We start from the raw sequence: 19,270 nt of genomic DNA, 5'->3' as shown, positions 1-19,270 counted from the left end.
ATTCAGTTCCGGATGCATAATTACGGCTGACTTGCGTTGAACTATTGCTCGGCCCCAGTGTCACTACAAGTCTTGCACAGCAGTCGGTCTCAGCTGGTTATATCTCTTGACCAATCACTCTTTGTGCAGTGATAGCCAGTTAGCCCTTTAAATCTCCAACAGGGGTCCACGAATATCCATTAAGGTCAGTAATTAGATAAAACAATACTGTTAAAGGAAGAGACCCCTATCTGTTATAACATTCAACCGGCATTTATCATCATGGGCAGCACGGATGATGCATTACTGCCTCAGAGCACTGAGATCAAGGGTTCAATTCCCACCATGGCCTTGAGTGGAGTTTGTATATACTCCCCGTGCTTGCGTGGGTTTCCTCCCACAATCCAAGAAACAGGTTAATTGGCTCCCAACAAACATTAACCCTAGCGGGAATGTGTGCACACGTACAAGTGGTAGGGAATATAGATTGTTAGCTCCACTGGGGCAGGGACTGATGTGAATGGTCAAATATCCACCGTATATCGCTGCGGAATATGTGTGCGCTATACAAATAAGTGCTAATAAATAATAACTTACATCCCACATGGCTCTGTCTGTCCTATAATACTATGCCCTCCAATGATCCTACACCAACATGCTCTCACACTCCCCCGTGAGAATACACTAGGGCCCTCATTCCTCATTGACGTCACATACACGCCCTGCGTTCGGCCAGCCACTCCCCCGTTTCCCCAGCCACTCCTGCGTTTTAGCCTGACACGCCTGCGTTTTTTAGCACACTCCCGGCAAACGGTCAGTTTCCGCCCAGAAACACCCACTTCCTGTCAATCACTCACCGATCAGCAGAGCGACTGAAAAGCGTCGCTCGGACCTGTGTAAAATTGCATAGTTTTGTGTGAAATTACTTTGCGCGTGCGCCCTGCGGCCCATACGCATGCGCAGAACAGCTGATTTTTAGCCTGATCGCTATGCTGCGAAAAATGTCAGGGAGCGATCAACTCGGAATGAGGGCCTGTATACCATCCTGTGGTCTAGGTAGCAATGTCTCCCACCTCTGGAACGCACTCCCTAATCAGACTCTCCACCTCTCTGCAAAGCTTCAAACGGGATCTCAAACCATATTTCTTTACCGAAGCCTATCCTCTTGCATCCTAAGCCGTTCCTTTCTGTCCTAGCACGCTGACATACCTCTCTGTGTCAGCGCCTTTTAGATTATAAGCTTGGGGTTGAACTACGTTACTGCTCTATACTTCCACTCCTTTGCTGGAGACTCCCACTCTCATTAACCTATCCGCTGCTGTACAGCACATGGGCTAACAGCAGAAGGGTCCGCAGAGCACACAGTAGTATCTCTCTCTTACCCTACCATTTATGCACATTACTGATCAACAACTGATGTTTATCTATACCTGTATGTTCTTAGGAATTTTGTTCCGTCATATCTACAGTGATATTTATCCAATTATAAGTGACACGTTGCGAGGACTAATTGTCCTATAATTAGATATTTGAGTAATTTAATCATATTGTAACCATTGTAACATGTGAGCTCATGAGACCATTACCAAACTGCCCAAAGTGCACTGCGCGTGGTCGTGCTGATATTCTTACTGACACAAGTATAACTGGTTTGGCATATACGTAATTATATTAAGGAATTGAGCTGCATTCCCTGGGTATACACCTGAACTTACAGGCTGACATATATTCCCGTCTCCAATCGCTGTTTTTGACAAATGACTAAATAATTGTGGTGGGAAGTGTGTGAATTTTTTTTTATCTAACTTTTTCATATAAGGTATTTTGCTATGATTACTCCTATATATCTTTGGTGGTATTGTTGTGTTTAGGAAGGGGTGTTCACCAAACGACTGCCATGCCCTGGGTGACAAAAATCCTTGTTTAAGCCTTGCCTAGGGTACATACTATTGCCAGCACTTACTTTGATGCTATTATGCTTGTGTGTGGGGAACTGGCTGTTTATTATCTAGCTTGTTTGTAATGGTATGCGCTGTAACTGTATATGCACTCTATAAGGCGCTGCAGACCTTCTGAGGCGCCCTATAAATAAGGGTGATTAATAATAATAGTCCAATATTGTTACCATCTATAGTAATATCATGTGACACTATACTGTACTATGACACCATATCCCAGTACCACTCAGTGCAGGCATATACCACAATTCATACCAACTGACCGATGTGTAATAACTAGGGGGCGAAGGATGAAACCATTACCCGTTAACACCCCCTATGGTCCTAATACTCCCTCAGTTACATACCACTTGATGACTGCCCTGTGACTCCCTATACTCTAATATGCTCTTTACATAAAATGGGTTCCCATGTTCTGACCCCATTCTCTCACTCATTGGCTACTGTACACACAGGCAGAGGGGAGGGCCTGTCTCACATTGCATTTAAGGTTTAAATTAAGTTTGAAAATGGAATATTTGAAATAAAACATCAAGGTGCAGTGGAGTTAGTAGAGGCTCAGTGGGGATTGCAGAGGTGCAATGGAGTTAGTAGAAGCTGAGTGGGGTTTGCAGAGGTGCAGTTGAGTTAGTAGAAGCCGAGTGGGGATGGCAGAGGTGCAGTGGAGTTAGTAAAAGCCGAGTGGGGATGGCAGAGGTGCAGTGGAGTTAGTAGAAGCCGAGTGGGGATGGCAGAGGTGCAGTGGCGTTAGTAGAGGCCGAGTGGGGTTTACAGAGGTGCAGTGGAGGTAGTAGAAGCTGAGTGGGGTTTGCAGAGGTGCAGTGGAGTTACTAGAAGCTCAGTGGGGATTGCAGAGGTGCAGTGGAGTTATTAGAAGCTGAATTGGGATTGCAGAGGTGCAGTGGAGTTAGTAAAAGCTGAGTGGGGTTTGCAGAGGGTCAGTGTAGTTAGTAGAAGCTGAATTGGGATTGCAGAGGTGCAGTGGAGTTAGTAGAACCTGAGTGGGGACTGCAGAGGTGTAGTGGAGTTAGTAGAAGCCGAGTGGGGATGGCAGAGGTGCAGTGGAGTTAGTAGAACCTGAGTGGGGATGGCAGAGGTGCAGTGGAGTTAGTAGAAGCTGAATGGGGATGGCAGAAGTGCAGTGGAGTTAGTAGAAGCTGAATGGGGATGGCAGAGGTGCAGTGGAGTTAGTAGAAGCTGAGTGGGGATGGCAGAGGTGCAGTGGAGTTAGTAGAAGCTGAGTGGGGATGGCAGAGGTGCAGTGGAGTTAGTAGAAGCCGAGTGGGGATTGCAGAGGTGCAGTGTAGTAGAAGCTGAGTGGGGATTGCAGCGGCGCAGTGTAGTAGAAGCTGGGTGGGGATTGCAGAGGTGTAGTGGAGTTAGTAGAAGCTGAATGGGGATGGCAGAGGTGCAGTGGAGTTAGTAGAAGCTGAGTGGGGATGGCAGAGGTGCAGTGGAGTTAGTAGAAGCTGAGTGGGGATGGCAGAGGTGCAGTGGAGTTAGTAGAAGCTGAGTGGGGATGGCAGAGGTGTAGTGGAGTTAGTAGAAGCTGAGTGGGGATGGCAGAGGTGCAATGGAGTTAGTAGAAGCTGAGTGGGGTTTGCAGAGGTGCAGTGGAGTTAGTAGAAGCCGAGTGGGGATGGCAGAGGTGCAGTGGAGTTAGTAAAAGCCGAGTGGGGATGGCAGAGGTGCAGTGGAGTTAGTAGAAGCCGAGTGGGGATGGCAGAGGTGCAGTGGCGTTAGTAGAGGCCGAGTGGGGTTTACAGAGGTGCAGTGGAGGTAGTAGAAGCTGAGTGGGGTTTGCAGAGGTGCAGTGGAGTTACTAGAAGCTCAGTGGGGATTGCAGAGGTGCAGTGGAGTTATTAGAAGCTGAATTGGGATTGCAGAGGTGCAGTGGAGTTAGTAAAAGCTGAGTGGGGTTTGCAGAGGGTCAGTGTAGTTAGTAGAAGCTGAATTGGGATTGCAGAGGTGCAGTGGAGTTAGTAGAACCTGAGTGGGGACTGCAGAGGTGTAGTGGAGTTAGTAGAAGCCGAGTGGGGTTTGCAGAGGTGCAGTGGAGTTAGTAGAACCTGAGTGGGGATGGCAGAGGTGCAGTGGAGTTAGTAGAAGCTGAATGGGGATGGCAGAAGTGCAGTGGAGTTAGTAGAAGCTGAATGGGGATGGCAGAGGTGCAGTGGAGTTAGTAGAAGCTGAGTGGGGATGGCAGAGGTGCAGTGGAGTTAGTAGAAGCTGAGTGGGGATGGCAGAGGTGCAGTGGAGTTAGTAGAAGCCGAGTGGGGATTGCAGAGGTGCAGTGTAGTAGAAGCTGAGTGGGGATTGCAGCGGCGCAGTGTAGTAGAAGCTGGGTGGGGATTGCAGAGGTGTAGTGGAGTTAGTAGAAGCTGAATGGGGATGGCAGAGGTGCAGTGGAGTTAGTAGAAGCTGAGTGGGGATGGCAGAGGTGTAGTGGAGTTAGTAGAAGCTGAGTGGGGATGGCAGAGGTGCAATGGAGTTAGTAGAAGCTGAGTGGGGATGGCAGAGGTGTAGTGGAGTTAGTAGAAGCTGAGTGGGGATGGCAGAGGTGCAGTGGAGTTAGTAGAAGGTGAGTGGGGATTGCAGAGGTGTAGTGGAGTTAGTAGAAGGTGAGTGGGGATGGCAGAGGTGCAGTGGAGTTAGTAGAAGCTGAGTGGGGATGGCAGAGGTGCAGTGGAGTTAGTAGAAGGTGAGTGGGGATTGCAGAGGTGTAGTGGAGTTAGTAGAAGGTGAGTGGGGATGGCAGAGGTGCAGTGGAGTTAGTAGAAGGTGAGTGGGGATTGCAGAGGTGTAGTGGAGTTAGTAGAAGGTGAGTGGGGATGGCAGAGGTGCAGTGGAGTTAGTAGAAGGTGAGTGGGGATGGCAGAGGTGTAGTGGAGTAAGTAGAAGGTGAGTGGGGATTGCAGAGGTGCAGTGGAGTTAGTAGAGGGTGAGTGGGGATGGCAGAGATGTAGTGGAGTTAGTAGAAGGTGAGTGGGGATGGCAGAGGTGCAGTGGAGTTAGTAGAAGGTGAGTGGGGATGGCAGAGGTGTAGTGGAGTTAGTAGAGGGTGAGTGGGGATGGCAGAGATGTAGTGGAGTTAGTAGGTGAGTGGGGATGGCAGAGATGTAGTGGAGTTAGTAGAGGGTGAGTGGGGATGGCAGAGATGTAGTGGAGTTAGTAGAGGGTGAGTGGGGATGGCAGAGGTGCAGTGGAGTTAGTAGAAGGTGAGTGGGGATGGCAGAGGTGTAGTGGAGTTAGTAGAAGGTGAGTGGGGATTGCAGAGGTTCAGTGGAGTTAGTAGAAGGTGAGTGGGGATGGCAGAGGTGCAGTGGAGTTAGTAGAAGGTGAGTGGGGATGGCAGAGGTGTAGTGGAGTTAGTAGAAGGTGAGTGGGGATGGCAGAGGTGCAGTGGAGTTAGTAGAAGCTGGGTGGGGATGGCAGAGGTGCAGTGGAGTTAGTAGAGGGTGAGTGGGGTTTGCAGAGGTGCAGTGGAGTTAGTAGAAGCTGGGTGGGGATGGCAGAGGTGCAGTGGAGTTAGTAGAGGGTGAGTGGGGTTTGCAGAGGTGCAGTGGAGTTAGTAGAAGCTGGGTGGGGATTGCAGTGGAGTTAGTAGAAGTTACGCAGGAGGTATTAGGATTGTGTCACCTCACCTGTAGTCTCCCTGTATCAGTGCTGCATCCTCAGCGTGGCCAGCGTCCTGCACACACACACAGTAGCTGTGACCAGACCCGGCTCTGCGTTCCCATCTCACCTGCAGGAAGATGGAACAACCGGTCTGTCCAGTTCTCCCAGGTGTGTGCAGCCAATGGCAGCTGGGGACAGAACCTAGTGATAAGAGCCTACAAGGTGCATATACTGTAGGTACGTATGGGAGGAATAAAGGTAAACACATTAGGGAACACCGCACATATTTTACTCGTGACATACAGGGACAGATATTAACCTATAGTGTACATACAGTTAGTGGTCATATTGAAAAATACATTTTTTTTCTAGCGTTCTGTCTGACAAGGTGTCAGCAGCCCCGGGGAGCTAGGACAGCTAGAACTTTCCTTTAACCAGTTTGATCACCATAAAGAGCTATTGTCTGTATTGTAATCCGCGGAATCATTCATCGTCCATTGTTCCGGAAATGTTTTGAAACAATAAATAAGTAAATTACTTATATGCAAATTAATCAGTGTTGGCGTTCTATTTCAGGCATCCATCACCTTTGTGTAATACGCTATATTGGGGTTACCAGAGGCTGTTGGGTGTGTCTTCTTCTGTGCACCCTATAACTAGAATTACCTGGAAGGAAGCTCAGCGGCCAGTGAGGCTGATCCAGGTGTAATCAGTCAGATCCAGTTCTCACCTGTAACCAGAGGTAAATGCAGATCACCATGCACCGTCATAGCTTTCCTTAACCCCTGAGAGGCAGAGGGGTCTACGCAGAGCGAGTACTGCGGCATACAGCGCAGAGCACCTTGCGTGAGTACGCACTGCACCTGTGCAGAACAGTGCATCCATGCTATTTTGCGTCATTCGGTCACTTATGACTGCCTGCGCCTCATGGGGCTGAAAGGGGGCGTTCTCACATAGGCAGAGTAAGTAAGGTCATGACTGCGCAATTGCGAACACATAGAGGGGCTCACGTATCAATAAATGATAAAACTCATTGCGCTTGATATATGGCGCTTCAGCCAATCAGTTCCCAAAGGTCACGTTTGAAAAATGACAGTTGGAAGATGATTGGCTGGAGCGCCATTTACCATACGCAACAAGTTTTATAACACACACGTTTTATCACTTGCAGATAAATAGCCTGTGAAAAAAAGACGCAACGGAGAGAGATTTGCAAGTGGCGCTCTTGTTGCACACAAGTGTCTTGGACGCGTTCCCACCGGACGCCTGTCGGACCGCACCTCGAACTGCGGATATGGGAGCAAAGACAGTACTTTTGTGTGCACTTTTTTTTTTATACCCGTTTTGCAACCAAATCTGCACCAGTCCCTGTATGTTTTACATCTGATCATTAACATAACCTGTATTATAATCAGTGTTACAATGACAGACCAATCAGAGGATTAAACCTTACGTGCAGGTGATACACCAATGGCCACTAAAACGTGTTTGTGCGGAGGTAAGCAACCGTCGTCGTGCAAGCTGCTGTGGAACCACAAGTCCCAGCATGAGCTGGTAGCGAAAACTAAATTGCCAAAGGTTATCTGCTTATTCTGTCACATATATGCATGCAAAAAAATAAACAGGGGCTCTTATGGCCACTACAAATGGACAAGAAATAAATTCTAATTAGTACACATTTACAGTGACAGTAGGAGATCCCAGCTGGCTGGATCCCGACGGTCAGGCGGGCGCAGCGTGTTACCTCGTGGGCTGGTTGCACTCACCACGCTTCGGGCCCTGTGGCACGGTTATATTCCCCCTCGGGTGGTGGTGTGGAACACCCCCCATGTGGGTATTCCAGGCGGCGGTTGGGATTCCGGCGGCAGTATCCTGACAGCCGTGATGCGGACAGCCTGTAAATTGACTGCCTCCCATTAAAGTCTATGGCCCTCATTCCGAGTTGTTCGCTTGCTAGCTGCTTTTAGCAGCCGTGCAAACGCTATGCCGCCTCCCACTGGGAGTGTATCTTAGCTTAGCAGAAGTGCGAACGAAAGGATCGCAGCGCAGCAACAAAAAAAGATTGTGCAGTTTCTGAGCAGCTCCAGACCTACTCCTACCTTGCGATCGCTTCAGACTATTTAGTTCCTGTTTTGACGTCACGAACACTCCCTGCGTTCGGCCAGCCACGCCTGCGTTACCCCAGGCACGCCTGCGTTTGTATCTGACACGCCTGCGTTTTTCCACACACTCCCAGAAAACGGTCAGTTACCTCCCAGAAACACCCACTTCCTGTCAATCACTCTGCGGCCAGCAGTGCGCCTGAAAAGCGTCACTAGACCTTGTGTGAAACTACTTCGGCTGTTGTGAAAGTACGTCGCGCATGCGCAGAAGTGCCACTTTTTTGTCTAAACGCTGCGCTGCGAACGAAAACAGCTAGCGAACAACTCGGAATGACCACCTATATCTTTATTTGAAAAAGAAAAAATCCAAACCGCCGCGCTTTTTGTGTGTGCGTGTGGTATGATGAGATGAGTTATCATGCAGACACTGATGAAATGTTGACGTTAGACTGTCGTCATACTGCCCCCGGTGGACCAGCAGTCACCCGCCTGCTCCTGTTAGCTGCAGCTAGTCCAGCATGGCTTCAGAGTCCCAGCGGTCATGTGACCATCACTTTCGGAGCAGACCACGGTTCGGTATGTATCGTTCCCCTATTCATAATCCCAACCCTAATCCTACCTTTAATACATGACCCTTTCTGCAAACCCCTCCCCCTAACCATAACCTCCCCCTAGAGGCCAATCCCCAGACCCGCAGCAGAGCAATTTCAATAATGAGGGCGGAGCTTTCACAAGCCGCTACACAATACAATATACTACACACATATAATAGGATTTTAATACTTACCGGTAAATCCTTTTCTTTTAGTCCGTAGAGGATGCTGGGGATGCTTCAAGAACCATGGGGTATAGACGGGATCCGCAGGAGACATGGGCACACTATAAGACTTTGAATGGGTGTGAACTGGCTCCTCCCTCTATGCCACTCCTCCAGACTCCAGTTATAGGAACTGTGCCCAGGGAGACGGACATTTTGAGGAAAAGGGTTTATTTCATTATTTTAAACTAAGGTGAGATACATACCAGCTCACACCTCCAACACACCGTACAACATGGCATCCAACAACAACGCATGCAACGGCATGATCAACATCAGTCACAAACTGACTGTACTCAACACAACCTGTGTGTAACTATAACCGATAACTGCAGAAACAGCCCGCACTGGGACGGGCGCCCAGCATCCTCTACGGACTAAGAGAAAAGGATATACCGGTAGGTATTAAAATCCTATTTTCTCATACATCCTAGAGGATGCTGGGGATGCTTCAAGAACCATGGGGTTTATACCAAAGCTCTAGAATGGGCGGGAGAGTACGGGTGGGAGAGTGCGGATGACTCTGCAGCACCGATTGACCAAACAAGAGGTCCTCCTCAGCCAGGGTATCAAACTTGTAAAACTTCGCAAAGGTGTTTGATCGCGACCAAGCAGCAGCTCGGCAAAGCTGTAATGCCGAGATCCCTCGGGCAGCCGCCCAAGATGAGCCCACCTTTCTGGTAGAATGGGCCTTCACCGATTTCGGTAACGGCAATCCTGCCGCAGAATGAGCCTGCTGAATCGTATTACAGATCCAATGCGCAATAGTCTGCTTAGAAGCAGGAGCCCCAATCTTGTTGGGAGCCCACAGGACAAACAGAGCCTCTGTTTTCCTAATCCTAGCCGTTCTGGCGACATAGATCTTCAAAGCTCTAACCACATCGAGAGACTTTGACTCCGCCAGGGCGTCAGTAGCCACTGGAACCACAATTGGCTGGTTAACATGAAATGATGAAACCACTTTTGGCAGAAATTGCCGACGAGTTCTCAACTCCGCTCTATCAGCATGGAAAATCAAGTAGGGGCTTTTGTGAGACAAAGCCGCCAACTCAGACACTCGCCTTGCAGATGCCAAGGCCAACAACATGACCACTTTCCAAGTAAGGAATTTTAACTCAACCTTGCGCAAAGGTTCAAACCAATGTGATTGCAAGAATTGCAACACCACATTAAGGTCCCATGGTGCCACTGGTGGCACAAAGGGAGGTTGGATGTGCAGCACGCCTTTTACGAAGGTCTGAACCTCTGGAAGAGAGGCCAATTCCCTTTGAAGAAAGATCGACAAGGTCGAAATCTGTACTTTAATAGAGCCTAACTTTAGGCCCGCATCCACACCTGCTTGTAGGAAATGGAGCAAACGCCCCAGGTGAAATTCCTCCGTAGGAGCCTTCTTGGATTCACACCAAGAGACATATTTTCTCCAAATACGGTGGTAATGCTTTGCCGTTACTTCTTTTCTAGCCTAAAGAAGCGTAGGAATGACTTCACTGGGAATACCCTTTCGGGCTAGGATCTGGCGTTCAACCTCCACGCCGTCAAATGTAGCTGCTGTAAGTCCCGATACACGCACGGCCCCTGTCGTAATAGGTCCTCCCGAAGAGGAAGAGGCCAGGGATCTTCTATGAGCAACTCATGAAGATCTGGATACCAGGCCCTTCTTGGCCAATCCGGAACAATGAGGATCGCCTGAACCCTTGTTCTTCTTATAATTTTTATCACCTTTGGAATGAGTGGAAGTGGAGGGAACACACAGACCGACTGAAACACCCACGGTGTCACTAGGGCGTCCACCGCTATCGCTTGAGGGTCCCTTGACCTGGAACAATATCTCTGAAGTTTCTTGTTGAGGCGGGACGCCATCATGTCCACTTGAGGAACTCCCCAACGACTTGTCACTTCTGCACAGACCTCTTGATGAAGACCCCACTCTCCTGGATGGAGATCGTGTTTGCCGAGGAAGTCTGCTTCCCAGTTGTCCACTCCTGGAATGAAGACCGCTGACAGAGCGCTGGCCTGCTTTTCCGCCCAGCAAAGAATTTTCGTGGCCTCGGCCATCGCCGCTCTGCTCTTCGTTCCGCCTTGGCGGTTTCTGTACGCCACTGCTGTCACATTGTCTGACTGAATCAAGACCGGCAGACCTCGAAGAAGATGTTCTGCTTGCAGTATGCCGTTGTATATGGCTCTTAATTCCAGGATGTTTATGTGTAGACAAGCTTCCTGGCTAGACCACTTTCCCTGAAAGTTTCTTCCCTGTGTGACTGCTCCCCAGCCTCGGAGGCTTGCATCTGTGGTCACCAGGATCCAGTCCTGAATCCAGAACCTGCATCCTTCCAGAAGGTGAGAAATGTGCAGCCACCACAGAAGTGAAATTCTGGTCCTGGGAGACAGAATTATTTTCCGGTGCATGTCCAGGTGAGACCCGGACCACTGGTCCAGCAGGTTCCACTGTAACACCCTGGCATGGAACCTGACATACGGAATGGCCTTGTAGGCCAACACCATCTTCCCCAGCAACCGAGTGCAGTGAAGAACTGACACCTTTGCCGGTTTCAGAATCTGTTTTACCATGTTCTGTATTTCCAGAGCTTTTTCCACTGGAAGAAAAACTCTCTGCAATTCTGTATCCAGAATCATACCCAGGAACGACAGCCGTTTCGTTGGATCCAACTGTGATTTTGGCAAATTTAGGAGCCAACCATGTTGTTGTAGAATCGTCAGTGAAAGGGCAACATTCTTCAACAATTGCTCCTTGGACCTCGCCTTTATGAGGAGATCGTCCAAGTACAGGATAATTGTGATTCCCTGCTTGCGCAGGAGAACCATCATTTCCGCCATTACTTTGGCGAAAATCCTTGGAGCCGTGGATAGACCAAACGGCAACGTCTGAAACTGGTAATGACAACCCTGCACCGCAAATCTCAGATAAGCCTGATGTGGAGGATATATGGGGACATGTAAGTATGCATCTTTTATGTCGACCGACACCATAAAATCCCCTCCAGACTGGAGATCACTGCTCGTAGAGACTCCATCTTGAATAAAAACCTTCCCCCTGTTGAGACGGGGGTACCGTGACAATCACTTGATTTTGACACAACTTTAGTATCGCAGCGCTTACTATCTCTCTTTCTGGAAGAGAAGCTGGCAAGGCATATTTGAAAAATCGGTGAGGGGGCACGTCTTGAAACTCTAACTTGTACCCCTGGGTTACAATGTCTACTATCCAGGTCCGAGTGTACCCAGACCTGGCTGCAGAGCTTGAGACGTTCCCCCACTGGTGCGGACTCCCGCAGGAGAGACCCAGCGTCATGCGGTGGATTTGGTAGAAGCCAGAGAGGACTTCTGCTCCTGGGAACTTGCCACAGCCTGTGACCTTTTTCCCCGACCTCTCCCCCTTGCAGCAAGGAAGGAGGACCCACGTCCTTTTTTGAATCTATTGGCCGAAAAGACTGCATCTGATAGTGAGGCGATTTCTTCTGCTGTGCAGGGACATAAGGTAAAAAGGAAGACTTACCCGCGGTAGCCGTAGACACCAGGTCAGTGAGGCCGTCGCCAAACAAAACCCTACCGTTAAACGGTAGAGCCTCCATCGCCTTCTTAGAGTCAGCATCAGCATTCCATTGATGAATCCACAATGCTCTCCTTGCAGAGACTGCCATGGCATTGGCCCTTGAACCCAAAAGGCCAATATCCCTTACAGCTTCTTTTAAATATGCTGCAGCGTCCCTGATGTGACCCAGAGTCAAAAGTACACTATCCCTGTCTAAGGTATCTAGCTCAGATGACAAGTTATCTGCCCACTTTTCAATAGCGCTACTCACCCATGCTGAAGCAAAGACAGGCCTGAGTAGCGACCCTGTAGTGACATAAATGGATTTTAGTGTATTTTCCTGCTTACGATCCGCAGGATCCTTTAGGGCTGCCGTGTCAGGGGACGGAAGCGCCACCTTTTTGGATAGACGCGCTAAAGCTTTGTCTACCGTGGGGATTGACTCCCACCTTTCCCTGTCCCCAGAGGGGAACGGATATGCCACTGGAATTCTTTTGGGAACCTGAATCTTTTTGTCCGGATTTTCCCAAGCCTTTTCAAAAAGTGCGTTCAGTTCATGAGAGGGAGGAAACGTTACCTCAGGTTTCTTTCCTTTATACATACAGACCCTTGTATCAGGGACAGCAGGGTCCTCAGTAATATGTAGTACGTCCTTTATCGCCACAATCATGTACCGAATACTCTTAGCCAGTTTTGGATGTAATCTGGCATCACTATAGTCGACACAGGAATCAGAGTCCGTGTCGGTATCTGTATCTACTATCTGGGCAAATGCACGTTTCTGCGACCCCGAAGGGGTCTGGGTCTGTGACAAAGCATCTTACATGGATTTTCTCCATGTTTGGTTCTTAAACTCTCTTAGTCAATTTTGTCACATTTTCATTTAAAACACTCAACATATTCACCCAATCATCCGTCGGCGGTGCCGACACTGTCACTCTCACAGAACTGTCCCCACTCCAGCCTCCTCCTGGGAAGAGCATTCCGCCTCAGACATGTCGACAGACACGTACCGACAGCCACAAGCACACTGGGGCTATAGGAGACAGACCCACAATAAAGCCTGCAAGAGGGACACAAGAGAGAGAAATCTGCCAGCTCACACCCAGCGCCTATCCCGGTGCTGAGGCCAGTAAGGTGACTGCCCAGACCTGTTAGCGCTTTTTATATAATCAATCAGCACCAAATTGCTTGTGCCCCCCCCCCCCCCCCCCCCCGTCTTTCACCCTGTTACTTGTACAGAAGTGCGGAGGACAGGGTCAGCGTCTCTGCAGCTTCTGAGGAGAGAGAAGATGGTGCTGGTCAGAGCTGTGCGGCTAAGCCACGCCCCCTACGTGGTGCGCTTCAGTCCCGCTCAAAATACTGACTATACTTGCGGGGGTCCCTGAACTAGTGCCCGGAGCACTGTTACTATACATGCCAGTCTGATCTGAGGTCTCATGCTGCCAGGGCACCTCCCCCCGCGCCCTGCAGTGCCGTGATAAGCGTGGGAGCATGGTGCGCAGCGCGGCCGCTGCGCAGTAACTCTTTTTCCATCACTGAAGTCTTCTGCCTACTCATACTCACCGGCTTCTATCTTCCGGCTTTTGTGAGGGGGCAACGGCGCGGCTCTGGGAACAAGCAGCTAGGCGTACCGTAGTGATCGAACCCTCTGGAGCTAATGGTGTCCAGTAGCCTAAGAAGCAGAGCCCTTGAACTCTTAAGAAGTAGGTCTGCTTCTCTCCCCTCACTCCCACGATGCAGCCTGTAGCCAGCAGGTCTCCCTGAAAATAATAAACCTAACAAAGTCTTTTGCTGAGAAACTCAGAAGAGCTCCTCAGTGTGCATCCTGTCTCACTGGGCACAGAATCTAACTGGAGTCTGGAGGAGGGGCATAGAGGGAGGAGCCAGTTCACACCCATTCAAAGTCTTATAGTGTGCCCATGTCTCCTGTGGATCCCGTCTATACGCCATGGTTCTTGAAGCATTCCCAGCATCCTCTAGGACGTATGAGAAATATATTTAAATATTATTTCATAGGCAGTAAATCCATGTGACAATTAAAATAAGACTGCATTTCGAATAAAATATTTGAATAACTTTATAATCAATCATTTTTGAGTGGTCCCAGAACATTCTAGTGGTTAAGGACATCGCTCCGGTTACGGGTTGCGTCACAGACCCAACCCTGCGTTATTCCTGTCAGAGTCTTATGTCTCACGGCTCCTGCACAGTCTCAGCAATAAGGATGAAGGTGGTGTATTAAGATCTCTCAGAGCTGCCCGCTCCCGCGCTGATGTTATTGGGGAGGGGGTCGCATTTTAGGACCAGGTTTCACTCTGGAAGCGTCCGCACTTCTCCAGCATGACCAGATACTGCTCCGCCTCCGAGACGGATTTCGCCCCCTCCGACTGGAAGACGTCTTTCAAGGCGTCCATTACCTGGGTTGGCATCGACTTGGCGTTTCTACCAGTAAGAAATGAGAAAGGATGAGGGATAAAAATTAACATCGAATGTAACAACGAATAGCTGTGCAACGTCGGGGAGAGTTATTGGTTTCCCTTTAACAATCAAAAACATTTTCTTAATTGTTCTGGTTTATTTTCATCTAAATCATCGCTGCAAATAGTATCGTGCAATTATCAGGAGCCAGGGAATAAACTTATTCATGGTCGCAAATATATTTTTATTCCTGGCGAGGGTAAAAATCTAGCGTTCTGGTGACACAGCCACAAAACGTTGGGAGGCCACCTCCGCTCTCATTTTGTCACAACCGTATTATGGTGGAAGTGCCAGAGCTGACAGATAAAAACTGAACTAGATACCTATTGTACTTCTGGAATAAGTAGGCTTCCAATGAATGTAGCTTGGCCAGCCGTTGAATAAGGAAATATTAATTAAAGAAGTTGCTCAACTTCTTTTGCAGTAAATGGCACCTGCCCATTCTGACAGCCAATGAGGAGTCAGCATTCAGAGGCTCGCAGCCAATCAGATGCTGCCTTTAATGGCGCGGAACAGATATTTTCACCTTTAAATACCTATTAGCTGCTCACTAACCTCAGTTACAAGGCGCAGAATGCCATAAAGGTGACACATGCAATGTAAGAGTAATAACATCCCTGGGGCTCATTTGCATAATACTGTACAGCCGCGGTGTAGTGCAGAATCCCAAATTTCAGCCATAGTGCACAGGTGTATGGAGACGGATGACAGGGTCTGCAATGCAGCGGGTGGAAGGTAGGTAGGAAGGAGGCTCCCTGATGTCCGCTCACTTGTATGAGCAATTTCAGCCGAACTGAGCGGCACTTTGGCAGAAGGATGAAAGGATCTAAGTAATGTAATCGTGATGGACGGCTGAAGTGGGGTTTACACTTAAAATACAGATTTTCTGCCTACATACACAGCGTGGCGTGTTCCTTATATGCAAAGGGGTCCTCCGAGAGCAGCCAACACCCCAATGTGCACAAGATAGACCACCGGGGTACATGGGAGCAAAATTAAAGCTATTCATTCTGCACACTGACTGTATGTCATATGATAACGTCTTTAACAAGCCCCTGAGACGTGAAGGCTGTAGGATATGTTACTCTGAGATTACCCGGCTAGGAAAACGTAGGCTTGCTTGGAGCTGATCAGGTCCCATAGAAATGCTGCATTTTCCCTTATCTGATGCTGAACGTAAATTTTATCCTCCTGTGAGAAAAGCAGAAAATGATTGATGTATAATGGAAGACTGTATGTGTTTGTTATGGAAAGGGGAATGGAAACGAAAGTGAATGGACTGAATGGGCGGCACGTAATCCAGGGGATGCCCCCTCCAGCAGTTGACATCCCTTGCAATAAACATTAAGATGCTGCCGGGGTTTTCCGTTCCATTGATAGGGCACCTGTCACCTAAACGCAGCGGAGGCCGCCAGTATCGGAGAGCGGACTATCCGTTCCCTAGGAACCAGCGACATCACAGAGAGACGGGGTACAAGGAGCTCTCCGTGACGTCACTAGTCCTTACCGAACCGACCAGCTACATTATCAGCTTCCAAAATGTCTCATCGTTACACTCCCAGGAAGCTCTGCACAGACGGTAGTGACGTGTTACAGGAAATGTGTCACTCAGGAAGCCCAAATAGCTAGTGATGCCAGAATACCCAAACCAGAGCACAGCCTGGAAGCTGGTGAATTATTTACCATTCACCGTAACTGGAGATTGTGGCTGCTTATCTCCTGCTGTAGGTAAACACAATATATACATACTGTATGCACTACTTCTATATATAATATATGTATGTGTGTATTGAAAACAGCGTCCCCACCCTTCCTCCCAGCACTACCTCAATCCCTGTTTGCCCAAGACTGCCTACACTGTGACGCTATGGGGTCTATTCAATTGATGTCGGATCCTTTCTGACGCAGAGGAACCGACAGTTCAGTAGACAATTTTAGGCCAAATACCACAGGTTTTGACCGTCTCCGACAATGGCACGCCGACTTTTTTAAAGTCGTATTGACATTGTCGAAAACGGGACTAAAACATGTCGGATTTGGCCGCAAATTCGATCAAATACCTAGATCCGCGGCTAATCCGCCGATCCATGTGTTTTCCAACAAGTCGGAAAAATGGCAGCCCCACTGAATAGGGAGTCAAATCCCCATAGAAAGGGGAAAAGGAAAAGAAACCAGATAAATTTAAGGTGCACTCATCCAACTACTAACTCATCAATATGATTGTTGTTATAGAACATATATATCCACAGCAGCAATATCAAATAAAGGCTTAAATGCTCAATAACCTAAAATGATATAGAGGTTTATTTTATTATTCATTTATATGGGACTCAATTGTCCTTTATTCAAATTAGAGCGAAATATTAAAATTCATAGAGTAAGAAACAGAGAATAGAAAGTGACAGAAATGGAATATATGTGAATAAAGATTTAAAAACAAAGCTAATGTGTTTGTCCCTTCATATATTTTCCTGTGTTTATTTCAATTGTGCATTCACATACATATATTTGTGCAGCACTGTATCAGTGCTATCTTTTTATGAGATCTACAGTTTTCATATTCATTGGAGCCTGTTATGCTGCAATAGAGGGAAATATGCTGTCTTGCTTTGAAGTTACAAACTGTTACATCAAATTGTAACCAAGTTTCTCTCCACTCCTGCCCTTAAGGCTGTAATAAAGATAACTTGATTGTAATGTTACAAATGGGGGAGTGAAACAATGTTGCTGAATATGTTAAGGGGGGTACACACGGAGAGATCCGTGCTTAAAATCTAAGCAATCTTGCTAGATTGCTTAGATTTTAAGCACGGATCTGCCGTGTGTATGCCCTCCAGCGATAGCGATGCGCGGCCCCGCACATCGCTATCGCCGATGCTAGATTGAGCCTGCATGCAGGCTCAATCTAGCGAGTCGCTCACTTCACCGTTGTGTGAAGTGAGCGGCCCCCGTCGGCTTTCCCCCTCGCTCAGCACATCGCGCTGTGCTGAGCGGGGTGAGAGATGTGTGCTGAGCGGTCTGTGTTAAGATCGCTCAGCACACATCTCTCCCGTGAGTACCCCCCTTAACTTGTGCCTGAGATCCTAAAATGTCACATAGTGCAGAGAATGCTGGTATGACATTATATAAATAGACTCAAGTGTTTGAGAGAAATGATGGGGATGAACCTGGGTAAACAATTTCACTGCCCTATATTAAAGGCTGTCTACTTTATAGAACTTAAAAATCTGACCCCAGTTGCTGCTATTAATAATGCATGGATAAATGTGCTGGAGTGATGGGTTTAATATATCCCAATATGATGTTAATCCACAATGTTTTACACCTTATGTATAAGTTAGTATTAGCAGCAGTCGTTACTGGTACTCAGCAATATTAAATTGTGTCCATACAGGACATATTAGTAGCACTTAAATATTGCTCATTAAACTCAAGTAACTTGTATTTTATATAGGTACCAGAGGATCATGCCCCTGTTTGCCGACTAACTGCAGTACACATACAATAGCACTAAATATCCGCTAGACACAGAGAAATTCTTGTATCTGGCATTAACCCCGTTGTTTCTCTTGTTTGATATTTATGTCAGCTATCCCACAGCATGCAGATGGAATTTCAGGTGAATATAAATACGTTTAAAGACTCCTCTCTACAATGAGCAGGTTTGGCTCCTGATAATGCACTATAGGTCTCACATGTATGTTGTATATCAATTGCACATTTTAAACATTATTACAGACACGGGAACACATAGCTAAAGCCTATGCGCATTTCACTCTTAAAGAGCTTCCTCAGGGCACTATGATATTGCTGCTGTGGATATATAAGTTCTATAACAACAATCATATTGATGAGTTAGTAGTTGGATGAGTGCACCTTAAATTTATCTGGTTTCTTTTCCTTTTCCCCTTTCTATGGGGATTTGACTCCATATCCTTGTTTAAACCAGTAGGTAGCACCTTTGTGAGCCTCCTAATTTTGTCTCATATATATACTGATATATGCGAATCCCTAAAATAGGGTGTAATTAGATATGACAATAGGCACTCCAACTCTGTGATTGACATCATAATTTACTAATCTCGGTGCGGGTTACCCTCCAGATCTGGTGGAAGCTTATTGCTTGACCAGTATTGGAACTTTTTAGCCCCACTGAATAGGTTGAATCATTATTCGACCTAAAAAAGTTGGAAACTGCAGTCTTTCCGACTAGACAGCAGTTCCGACTAGAATTGAATAGACCCCTATGCGGCTTGCGTCTCGGAGACACCCAAACCGATACATCTGCCATCAACAATCATTCCAAGGTCAAAACCAATATATGGATTTAAATCTCCATACTACAGCGGAGCAAAGCTCTGACCTGGTCCCGACTGAAGGCCGTGAATAGGGTCAGGAGTCCTCTCTTACTCAAATCCTCCCACTCTTCCTGGAAATAAAAATCTTTTGTTTTTCCTCTGCAGCCAAAGAACAAACAGCAGCCTATAAGGGGACAAGGAGAAAAAAGATGGTGTATGCGTTCACTCCAGCAGGGGGCGCCAGCGTTTCTAGATCTGCAACAGAATAACACACCTGGTTTGGACTGCGTCGCTCTCTCCTGTATGGCTGCGTGGAAGGGAGCCACGCCAGTCCCCGGCCCCACCATTACCAGTGGGGTGTCCGAGTCACTGGGGAACTTCATACTCCCTGTTTTCACCCATAGAGGGACCTGCTTACCTGTATAGGAAACACAATGGGATCATATAACGTGTGTGATTGGTTGGGT

The 19,270-nt window shown here is 47.8% G+C and overlaps 1 protein-coding gene across 2 annotated transcripts in view; it reads right to left on the bottom strand.

The window, feature by feature from the left end:
- Positions 1–14,086: 14,086 nt before the first annotated feature.
- The window catches only part of NDOR1 (NADPH dependent diflavin oxidoreductase 1), a 36,092-nt gene continuing 30,908 nt past the window's right edge, over positions 14,087–19,270 (bottom strand). For both annotated transcript variants that reach the window (XM_063936153.1, XM_063936154.1), the window contains exons 12-15: positions 19,078–19,221; positions 18,869–18,987; positions 15,602–15,696; positions 14,087–14,469 (exon numbers count right to left, since the gene is read on the bottom strand). In XM_063936153.1, coding sequence (XP_063792223.1) covers positions 14,325–14,469; positions 15,602–15,696; positions 18,869–18,987; positions 19,078–19,221 — 503 coding nt within the window. In that variant the 3' untranslated portion in view covers positions 14,087–14,324. The remainder of the gene's footprint in view (positions 14,470–15,601; positions 15,697–18,868; positions 18,988–19,077; positions 19,222–19,270) is intronic.

Source organism: Pseudophryne corroboree, chromosome 8, assembly GCF_028390025.1.
Source record: "Pseudophryne corroboree isolate aPseCor3 chromosome 8, aPseCor3.hap2, whole genome shotgun sequence".
NCBI classification, from domain to species: domain Eukaryota; kingdom Metazoa; phylum Chordata; class Amphibia; order Anura; family Myobatrachidae; genus Pseudophryne; species Pseudophryne corroboree.
The sequence above is the reverse complement of the archived record's forward strand: the minus strand, read 5'-3'. Positions and strand labels throughout refer to the sequence as shown.